The following is a 10439-nucleotide window of genomic DNA, read 5'->3' on the forward strand; positions in this document are numbered from 1 at the left end:
CGGGGGCCTCGGTGCAGCAGCCGGGGGCGGGGGGGCGGGGGGAGGGGCCAGGCCCGCCCTGCCCACAAGGCCGCCAGCGAGTACCGAGCGGGCGGGCCCCTGACGAGCCCCAACCCGGCTGGGCCTCGCCCCCGCCGCCATGTGCCCTTCCGCCTCGTTCACGTGACCACCCCCACGTGACCGCCGGGAAGGGGCGGGCCGCGGCACGCCCCGCTACCCGGGATTGGCGGAGGGGTGGCGGGCGCCGCGCGGCGATTAGCCGGTGGGGCCGCCCATCGCCGCGGCGTCTCGGCGGCGGCCATGGCGGCGGCGGCGGGGCGGGCGCTGCGCTGGGCCCTGGCGGTGGCGGCGGCGCTGGCGCTGGACAACGGGCTGGCGCGGACGCCGCCGATGGGCTGGCTGCACTGGGAGCGCTTCCTCTGTGCCACCGACTGCGCCGCCGACCCGCGCCGCTGCGTCAGGTACCGGCGGCGGGCGGGGGTGCCCCGGGGCCCGGCCCCGCGGGCGGGGTGGGGGGTACCGGTCCCAGGGGAGCCCGGGTACCGGCGCTGGGGGTGTCAGGGCCGGGGCCGGCCGGCCCGGTGCAACGCTCTGCGGCCCTGTGCCCTGGCAGCCGGCGTGCCTTCCCCACCCAGGGCAGAGCCAGGCTGGGCCCCGGGCCGGGGCCTCCCCCCGCTCCTCTGCCGGCTGTGTGCGCACGGCCGGCCCGGCCCGGCCCCTTGGCGGGAGGGCGGCGCGGTTGCCGTCTCGGTGCTAGAAATCGGGCTGCCACGTTCTCCGCTTTCTTTCCTGGTCGCGCTGCCTCCCCGCGCCCAGCGAGCAGCTCTTCGTGGAGATGGCCGACGTGATGGCTGCCGAGGGCTGGAGGGATGCGGGCTACGAGTTCATCTGCATTGACGACTGCTGGATGGCCCCGACACGGGATGAACATGGCAGGCTGCAGGCTGACCCAAAACGGTTCCCCAGTGGGATCCGCAAGCTGGCTGACTACGTGAGTGCCGCCCACCGCCGCACAGGGCAGTGATGGCAGTCAGGGACCTGAGCTGCAGCCACGCTGGGCGCCGGGGAGGAGAGGGAAGGCTGGGTGGGGAGCAGCTGCGTAGCTGCTGAGCGAAGGCCCTGCCTGCCACCATGGGCTTTTGCTTCCCTTGCCAGCCCAGCTCGCTTCCTCCTGCCTTGTGGTTGCCCCATCCCATTCTCTTTCTGTCTGCGAGCGCAGGTCCACTCCAAGGGGCTGAAACTGGGAATCTACAGCGATGTCGGGAACAAGACGTGTGCTGGTTTCCCTGGCAGTTACGACCACTACGACCTGGATGCCCAAACATTTGCTTCCTGGGGCGTGGACCTACTGAAATTTGACGGCTGCAACTCTGACACACTGGAGCTGCTGGCAGAAGGTAGGCATGGGCTCGAGGCAGCACTGCACCACAGGGTGGGAATATTCTGCAGGCAGTAGCAATTCTAGGCCCAGGGTGGGCTCCAGGGAGTTTGTTTTCCCTGAGCATACTCATTTGAGGAATTTGCTTACAAAAGCAGGTATGAGACTGTTCTCAAGCCCAAGGTAGTGAGTGTTGCTGGCCCAAGTGTTTTTTACCTGTTCAGCCTCCTGGAGCTCTCGCTGGTGTGCACAGCTTGATAAAGCAGCTTTCTCACACCAGAGACCACATCATGCCGAGCATGGAAACATTGACTGCGTGCTCTGGGGGCTCTCTGTGTAGACTGCTGCCTCAGCTCTTAACGCAGCAGAGGCTTTGCCCTTCTGCAGTGCCTTTACTGGAGAGCTCAAAGCATTTCACACACTTAACCCTTAATCCCTTTGGTGAGGCCATGTCAACGCGGATCAGCGTGAAGCTAGAACAGCTTGTGTCAGCTGTAAAAAGGGCAGTTATCAGGGCTTTTAACAGAAAAAAATGAAGGGAATTCTGGCATGAAAATTCAACTGGGGTTTTCGTTTTAAAGCATACCACTGTAAATCCCAGTTCAGAAGTTATTTGCACGCAGGCTGGCAAATCAGCAGCTGACAGCTCAGTAGCTCACTGTGCCGAGGGGGCTCAGCTAGTACAAGCAAATCCCAGTGCCACAGGAGCAGATTTGTGGGAAGAACGATGCAACTCGGAAGGCTTCTCTTGACTGGGCTCTCACTGCTGGCACAGTCAGCACCACGGTGTTTGGCAGCAGGAATCCTGCACGCAGTCCTGGATCTGCCTGGCAGGGAGAGCCTGCCCAAGTGACAATCCCATGGAAGCCAGTCGGTGGGGCATATGCCAGCTGCCACGGCCAGGAGCACAGCTGAGCTGAAAGCTCTTGTTGGATCATATGTGTAACCCAGATACAATCCAGTTGTATTGAAGCAGTTCCAGGGGAGAGAACAAACTTTTTGTTCCCTCTCTGCTGATTAAAAGGGGCTTAACAGGGCTGTCTGGGGACAAGGACAAGAAAAAGCTAGTGCATTCCTGCCCAGTCCATATGGTGCAAATGCCTCATAAGAACATACTCCTGCAATGTTACCCAGTGAAGCTGTACCCAGCAGCTTGATAGATACCACTTGTATTTCCCAGGTATCTAGAGGAAAAAATGCCACACAGCAAAACCGCAGCCTCTTCCCATGGCTGTATGTACAAAGAGAGCAGCAGTCTCGGAGCAGTAGGCCTGCCCATGACCTGTAGCAAAGCTGCAACGAAGCTCACCTGCCCTTGGGAGGCAGGAGACTGGCCGCAGACTATAAGCTCCCCTGTCCTTCCTGTGGTGTTTCAGCCGTGAGCATGTGTTCAGCCTTGATTTTGCAAAAGTTGAACTGAAACCTGAACTTGTGACATTGGATTAGTTCCTCTGTTTGAGCAAGGAGATTGTGTAACCTCTGTCTGTCCTCTTCCTTTAGGCTACAGGCGCATGTCTCTGGCCCTGAACAGGACTGGAAGGAGCATTGTGTACTCCTGTGAGTGGCCTTTCTACTTGAGACCTGTGCAGCAGGTAAGGAGTTTTTCTCAAGGCTTATCCTGGGGCTGAAAGTGGGAAGAACAGAAAGGCATTAAGACTGCAAAACAGCCTCCTAAGAAACTTGCTGCCCTCTGATCTAACAGAGGACAAGACTGTAAGGTGGAGGGGAACCACTTTTTCCTCTAGAGCCCTGAAGTATACCTGAGGCAAGTCATTACTCTGCTGAAAAGAATTCAGTAGGATCCTGCAGCATGAAGGCACGGCCCAGCTGGAGCATGCCAAAGAACACAGCAGCATCCATCTGCTCTCTGTCTCCAAGGCACCAAGCAACAAAACATTGGCAATGCAGACGCACAGCTAGCAGATAATTCAGTGTTATTCCTCCTGGACGCGGGGTGCTGCAGACTCAGCCTGGTCCTCTAGGGACCAGGAGAGAGGCTTTAGGACAGCCTATTTAATCGGAATTCTCCACATTGTTTACCGACAGGTTTCTGCCAGCCAGGGTCCATGACTGACATGTTACTCTCCACCCATAGCTGGCTTCCCCGGTGCCACCATGACAGGATGCTGCCATTCCTTCCCACTGGGAGTTAAAAGCATTAGTCACTGAAGGGTGTAAACCCAAGACATGGCAATAATTAATGGGATGTCACAGTTTAATCCCACCGGCCCCACCACGCCTTCAGTAAAATAGCGCTCAAAGGAATTTTCTAACAGAGCTAGGTGGCCACAACTGTTCTCCCAAGTGAAGCAATAGTGTTGTCTGGAGCGTAGCAGACTGGAGTTACTGGGCACAAGGCATCCTAGGGAACCAACATCCTCTAGATCATCCAGATAGCTGGTGATAGAAGGTGTTACCATAGTTCTCCCCCAAGTTATGCCTGATCCAGTCTAGCCTTGTGTGCGGTCTTGGTTCTTTACAGCCAGGCTCTCTGGCTAATCACACTCGTTGTTTTGGCAGCCCAATTACACAGAGATCAAACAGTACTGCAATCACTGGAGGAACTTTTTTGATGTCTATGATTCCTGGAGCAGCATCAAGAGTATCTTGGACTGGACAGCACTTCACCAGGACAGCATTGTGAAGATAGCTGGGCCAGGGGGCTGGAATGATCCTGACATGGCAAGTAGAGCAACGCCCACCTCCCTTGCAGCACCAGCAAAAAATCCTTTCCTTGGCTGTGGGCTGAGAAGGATGGGGAGGGAGAGAATCGGGGGGGAAACACTGAGGGGAAGGGCTCTGACGGGGCCCTAGGATCAGGAACTTGATGAGAAGGTCCCTGGCTGGAAGGGGAAGGAGAACTACAGCTATGGACAGTACCGAGGAAGTGCTGTCTCTGTGTAACACAGCCTCTACAAGCAGCGCCAGTTCAGAACACAGGCGTGGTGGTGGGAGACAGTCTGCAAAGTGCTGATCTCCCACCAGAGGTAAAACCCCTGGGTGCCAGACTGGGTGCCAGCATTGCAAGGAAGGAATAGCTGCATCCAAAAGCAGATTCTTAAATGCTGCTTAGCCAGTTAAGGATCCTTCTTGACCTCCACCAGTGCTTCATCCTAAATTGCCACACTAGTCATTTCCCAACCAGCTGGTCCTGCTCCTGGCACTCAGCCTATCTAACCAGTCCCCAAATAGGGGTCCCACCCTCAGCGTCCTGTCATTTACCAGTGCTCGGGTTGGTGGCCCAGTTTCTCCTCAGCAGGCAGCGTTACCAGGTGTTTTTGTTTTCTTGTCACAGCTGGTGATTGGAAACTTTGGGCTGAGCTGGGACCAGGCGGTGACGCAGATGGCAATGTGGGCGATTATGGCAGCTCCCCTCTTCATGTCCAACGACCTGCGGCACATTAGTCCTGAGGCCAAGTGGCTGCTCCAGAACAAAGAGGTGATCGCCATCAACCAGGATCCACTGGGCAGGCAGGGATACCAAATCGCCAAGGTACGGCAGGAGCGGGCTGGGGGTGCGGCGTGGGGCACAGGCAGCCAGCCTCCTCGGAAAGGGGACACATAGGGTATAGAGGAGTGCTCGCGGTTTGGGAACAGGAGCCTAGTGAGCCCACTTGTTTCTGAAGCCTGCTTAAACAGACAGGCATGAAGACCATCAGTTCTGCCTTCCTTAACGTAAGCCCCAGGTTTATTTTCTCCTTGGCAGGACAAGAACTTTGAGCTGTGGGAGCGGCCTCTGTCCAGCCAAGCCTACGCTACGGCGGTGCTGAACAAGCAGGAGATTGGGGGACCCCAGAACTTCACCTTCTCCCTCACCTTCCTCGGCAATGGGCTGGCCTGCAACCCAGCGTGCTCCATCCGGCAGGTCCTGCCAGCCAGCAGGGACTGGGGGGTTTACAGCTGGGTCTCCTCCCTGAGCGTGGAGGTGAATCCAACAGGCACCGTGCTGCTGAAAGTAGTGGCGCTCTAGGAGGCACAAAGACAATCTTTTTGTAAGCCTCAGACTGTCTAAACTTGTCACAAGAAGCCTGTCTTCTTCCTCCAAGCAGGGTGCCTTTGTTCTCTCCTCAGGCATTCACTACTCAAGTGATTCCACTTGGACTTTGAACCTTCAGGCTAATGTGACAAACACCCATCACTCCATCACCAAGAGATAACAGAGAAAGGGGCGCTGCTTCTCTTCTGTTTACCCTCCCTCTGGCACCTCACCTAACTCCTCCTCCAAGGGGCTATACGGGCCCCAGCAGGGCAGCGACTCCTGTTAACGCCCACTGCCACCCAAAGAAACACAAAGGATACATGCAGCATCTTATGGCTCTCCTTCAGCACTTCAGGGGCAATAGGGAAACACACCCTGGCTGCCTTGCTCTTGCTTCGCCAGGCTGGGGCACACAGTCCAAGAAGAAAAGCTGCTCCTACCCCCGCTGAAGAAACCTAGCACCCTCCTCAGAGAGTGGACATCTACGTCCACCTTCAGACAACTCAGGGACTGGCCTAAATCACTGCACTTCTTCGCAACCGCTTTCTTGACAGCTGCCTGCTTCGTGTAAATGTGATTAAGTATCACGCCTTAGGACTCAGCTTTTGAGGGTTTCTCCTTACTCCAGCACTCTTCCTCTCACCAGTGGCTGTCACTTCCCTTTAGATGAGAATTCCCTCCACCCTTCATGGGGCACCCTTCCAGAAATACCTGTGTGCTTGCTTTCTGCTGCTGGCAGCAGCATTTAGGCTGAATAACACAGGTCTTTCTCAGACAGGAGATGGATACTTAATCACTTATGAACCATCAGGTACAAGTATGTTCTCGTCTGAGTACTACACAATCAGGATGTCTTAATTTGTTATTTCTGTGATTAAGCACTTTGATTAAAATGTCCCTTAAAAAGGCTAAGCTTTTTCTTGGTTCCACCGTACAGGAGTACAGCATGGTATCTGAAATTAAATGTTTTAAAACACAGGCCCGTTTGTTCCTGTCACTAAGTTCTTGTGAAATTTGTCACGATTACTACAAACAGTGCTCAGCAAAGCTGATACGATGCAGCCATACGGTCCTTCTCACAGGCAGAGGCAGTGGGAGTTTGAAAATGCCGATCACACCAGCCAGTACTGAATAAGCAGAAATACAAATTCTGTTACTGTTCAGTAACTGAGCACTCAGTCCCTCTGAAGATGTGAAGAGGCACTTCTCCATCCTCCAGCTCTCTTTCCACTACAAGACTGTTGCCCTTGAGAGGTCCGCACTGCGTTCCCAGCACCTGCTGACTGGAGTCCCTACTTGCAGGCAGCATGGTGCTGCCTCAAGCGGATGATCCCATCAAAGCCCAGGGCAGGCTGTCCTGTAATAGCTACGCTCTTGGTTGCCCATCAGCCGCTACTCATTTGAAACTTCAGTGCTGTGCTTGGGCTTTTTCTTTTAAGGAACATTCTAAGGGCTGCCAACAGCAGACAGAGGGGGTGGGCAGCTGAGGCCCGTCATGCCATCACTTTCAGGGTGACAGTGCGCAGCAGGGCAAGCACAGGCATGAAGCTGTCCCTGAGCTACCACAACACTCACAGCCACTGCACGCAGGCATAGCTGAGCCACAGCACGTAACGACCACCTAATGGTGCGGGTGACACTTTATCAGATGGAGCCCTTCATACTACACCTGCTAGCTGCGCCAGGGCCTTTGCTCATGCATCACCCATTAGGGCAGCACAACTGTTCCCCATTTGTAAAGAGGGGCCTACAGCCAAGCACAGGGGCTGTTCGGGGGAGTTCGGATTACTCTGGCCCCCACTGCATTGAAATGATGGTGGGGTGCAAGAAATCTTACCTGCCCCCGCTCAGGCAAGGACTTGGAGAGGGAAAAAGCCTACTCAGGCAGCTCTGCTGCTTTTTTTTTTCAATCACTACTTCATCTACCAACAATTCAAATGCACCATAGCATTCGTGAAATGGAACTGCTATAATAGAGACGTGAAATGTTTTAAATGAAACAAACTGCAGAAGATTGCAGGAGGCCCTTTTGAAGACAGCCTCCTACTACGGAAGCTCATAAATAAGCTGGGAGAAAAGCAGCACAACACTCATGCAAAGAAGCCACTGGTGCAAAAATCCATCAGAGCCTCGGGCTCTACACATATTCTAAACCACCTCTTGGTAGCACAGTAAGCAGATCGCAGCCAGTGGCAGGGTTTTTTCAAAAGCCTTCCGATTACAAACAGTTCATTTACTAAGCAGCTTTGCAACGCCTTCCTGTTGATGTACTTGCAAGTCCCACCCCGCCAACAAGAGACGATACACAAAACCAAGCAACAGATCGCTTCCCAATACTTTAATAGGGTCCATAACAAAGAGGAGGATGGAGCTTAGAACTGGATCACCTGGCCCTGTAAGAAGGAAGAGACAGAGTGAGTTTATTCACTGCTGAATGTCGCCACCCCTTCTCAGCCACCCTAGGTACACAAACATACCTTTCTCTTCTTGTCTCCTCCCAGTTCAAAGTGCTTGCACCTCTTAATGGCCAGCATCCTCTTAGACCTGCAGTTGGGCTCCACACACTCCAGCCTCAGCACAATCTTCTTCGTGGTCTTAGCCTGGGAGGAGAGGAGCAGAGCGCAGCAATGAATAAAACATCCATAAGCAGACAAATTGCTGCTCTCAGCAAAAGCTTGTTATCTGCACTCCTGAAGATTCAGCAGCTTGTTCTCAAAGTGTAACGAAAGACTACCAATGCAGTTAGGCTCCCTCCATTAAAAACCAGAAGGTTTTTACTGGTTAAGGACCAGCACAGGAGTATGGTGGATCTGTACCTTCACAATAAAGGACACTGGCAAAAGCACTCAGTGGGGCAAGGCTGGTCCCCTGCAGCGATCAGCCATGCTGGAAAAAAGTCTGTGCCAGTGACCACACCATGGAACAGGCACTTCTGCAGCGTGGGAGGACAGACTGACACTGCTCAGGACGAGTTCAGCAGAAAGCCAGGCAGAAGAAACACCTGAAAGCAGCACCACTGACAAACTTTCCCCAGAAGGTGCAGTGACACAACGTGGTCAGTGCAGACCTGCAGCTACTGAGAAGTTAGATGAAACCCAAAAGACTACAGAGGGAATAATCCAAAGCTGCGAGACTACTGTAGCAGCTGAACAGAGCTGTAACCACCAGTTATAAACTTCGGCCAATCATCCATATAACTTGACTGGGAAGGAACAGAAATGGTGATGGCGACATACAGGTGGAGAGTGCCGAACTGTGAGAGCAGTATGGCTACTTTATGTACCCTGCTTGCAGAAGCATTTTCTGCAAGGTCTCCCCAGTTCCCAGCAGAAAGTCAACCTGAAAAACTGCTGTCTTTTTTTTTTTTCTTCTTGCTGGAAGACTTCCCGAACATCTCCAGCAGAACACCTGGGCTTTCCAGCAGTGAGCAAAGTAGCTCTACAAGTATAATTAAACAGTTCACACAGAAACTATAACAAATCAGCCCACTGAGTTTTGCTTCCCTGCTGTAAATACCACAGATTTTGTCGTCCCCCCCCAGCTCCTTGGCAGGAGGTAGGTAGACACACAGAAGGAAAAGATGCTGCAAGACTGCAGTTCCAGATACCCACGCTGGAGAGGAAGGATGACAGCAGCAGGTTTCTGCAACTCATCTGTAACAGAATGCACTGCTGCCCTTCCACTGCTGCTTTGAGACTCTCAGAAAAGGCCTAACACAGCAGCGCTCGTTTCCTGGCTCAGCGATACACATTTCCCTGGAGACAGCAGACTGCAAGAAAACAATGTCATGTTCTGCGGTACCCCCAGGAGCTGCATGCGGTGCGCTTCTATCATACCCTTATCAGTGAAGGCAGCCTCACTATGCAGAGCCTCTCAAACCCAGCAAAAAGTCTCAGTGATAAACTACTGACGCTTCAAGAACATAAGGAAAGCAAGCAGCAGCCTCACTTTCCCTTCACTGTACTCCTCCCCTTTGGCAAGCAATGAGGAAACACTCCTTTCATTAAAAGCATCACTTCCAATAAGACCCCGCTCCCCTACAGCGTCAAGGCTCCTTGCAGAAGCTGCGCTGCAAACACATGCTACGTCGCTCCTGAAAAAAAAAGGAGCAAAAGGAGCAGCTACACGAGACAGGAGCAGCAGGGAAGATGAGCAGATGTGGAGCTTACACTCCCCGGACAGCACTACCAGCACAGAGCTGCCATAACACGGCCTGAGCACAGGACCACCACAAGGCTGCAGGAGGCTGAAGTGCCCCTGTTCAGCTGGGCAAGAAAGATTGCCAAGAAAGATTGCCAAGAAAGTTAGCAGGTCCTCCGTCCAGGAGCAGCACTCACCTTCTTACGGAAGATGGGCTTTGTCTGGCCTCCATAGCCGCTTTGCTTCCTATCGTAGCGTCTTTTTCCTACAGGAGGAAATGGCTCTGTTCAGACAACAGCTCAAGATATGGTATAAGCACAGCTGGCACTATCACCAAACCCTACAGCCCTCAACCTGCAGCTGCACAGCCGATCAGAAGCAATCCCCCTTCTCCGGCAGCTGCATGCTCAGCCCAGAGCCATCACCCTGCCATAGAGCCTTAACCACCCGGGCCTCACGCAACTTCCCCCGGGCCGTGCCCCAGAGCCCCCGGCACACACCCGTCCCTACCCTGGGCGTAGAGGGAGTCCTTCCCCTTCTTGTACTGGGTGACTTTGTGCGGCTGGTGCTTGCCGCATTTCTTGCAGTAGGTCCGGCGGGTTTTCGGGACGTTCACCTGGAGGGGCAGGGAGAAGCCGGTCAGCACGGCCAGCAGCCGCGCGGGGGGCTGGAGAGACGCCACGCCGCGCTCCGGGGGCCCCCTCGCCCCGGCGCTAACGAGCGCAGTCCGGCCGCCCTTCCCCTCCCCTCGGGGAGGCCCTGCGCCGCCATCCCAGACCTACGGCCTCCCCCCGCCGCCCCTACCCGGCCTAGCCGCCGGCCAAGCACCCACCGCAGCGGCCGGCGCCTCGGGCGGGAGGAAGGAGCCGCCGCCAGGGCGGATGGCAACAGATGGGGCCGGACCCGCAGCCCGCCGCCGCCGCTAGCACTCACCATCTTGTC

At 54.8% G+C, this 10439-nt stretch overlaps 2 protein-coding genes across 3 annotated transcripts; one reads left to right on the forward strand and one right to left on the reverse strand.

Annotated features, from left to right (window-relative positions):
- The first annotated feature begins 238 nt into the window (after positions 1-238).
- On the forward strand, positions 239-6335 carry GLA (galactosidase alpha). Of its 2 annotated transcripts, XM_087748779.1 has the most exons (8): positions 239-461; positions 817-991; positions 1220-1397; positions 2879-2970; positions 3899-4060; positions 4674-4871; positions 5085-5243; positions 5450-6335. In XM_087748779.1, exons 1-8 carry the CDS (start codon positions 301-303, stop codon positions 5483-5485), a joined length of 1161 nt encoding a protein of 386 aa, XP_087604905.1. In that variant the 5' UTR covers positions 239-300; the 3' UTR covers positions 5486-6335. The 2 variants fall into 2 exon arrangements, with proteins under 2 accessions (XP_087604905.1, XP_087604904.1); XM_087748778.1 differs by having other exon boundaries at positions 243-461; positions 5085-6335.
- A 1345-nt stretch (positions 6336-7680) lies between these two features.
- Positions 7681-10434, reverse strand: RPL36A (ribosomal protein L36a). The gene is made up of 5 exons (XM_087748783.1): positions 10302-10434; positions 10008-10113; positions 9695-9762; positions 7835-7957; positions 7681-7750 (listed from the first exon to the last, which is right to left on the reverse strand). The coding sequence occupies exons 1-5, from the start codon at positions 10431-10433 to the stop codon at positions 7730-7732; spliced, it is 450 nt and encodes a 149-aa protein (XP_087604909.1). The 5' UTR covers position 10434; the 3' UTR covers positions 7681-7729.
- Between the last annotated feature and the right edge of the window lie 5 nt (positions 10435-10439).

Source organism: Nipponia nippon, unplaced genomic scaffold (genome assembly GCF_047370975.1).
Source record: "Nipponia nippon isolate SJK-2023a ecotype South Korea unplaced genomic scaffold, ASM4737097v1 scaffold_12, whole genome shotgun sequence".
In the NCBI taxonomy this organism is placed as follows: domain Eukaryota; kingdom Metazoa; phylum Chordata; class Aves; order Pelecaniformes; family Threskiornithidae; genus Nipponia; species Nipponia nippon.

Coding starts and splice junctions, on each gene's coding strand:
- GLA (XM_087748778.1), top strand. CDS start 301: ATGGCGGCGGCGGCGGGGCGGGCGCTGCGCTGGGCCCTGGCGGTGGCG. Junction 1,398..2,878: donor ACTGGAGCTGCTGGCAGAAG/GTAGGCATGGGC, acceptor CTCTTCCTTTAG/GCTACAGGCGCATGTCTCTG. Junction 2,971..3,898: donor ACTTGAGACCTGTGCAGCAG/GTAAGGAGTTTT, acceptor TTGTTTTGGCAG/CCCAATTACACAGAGATCAA.
- RPL36A (XM_087748783.1), bottom strand. CDS start 10,433: ATGGTGAGTGCTAGCGGCGGCGGCGGGCTGCGGGTCCGGCCCCATCTG. Junction 10,114..10,301: donor TTGGCCGGCGGCTAGGCCGG/GTAGGGGCGGCG, acceptor CTGCCCCTCCAG/GTGAACGTCCCGAAAACCCG. Junction 7,751..7,834: donor GAGGAGACAAGAAGAGAAAG/GTATGTTTGTGT, acceptor TCCTTCTTACAG/GGCCAGGTGATCCAGTTCTA.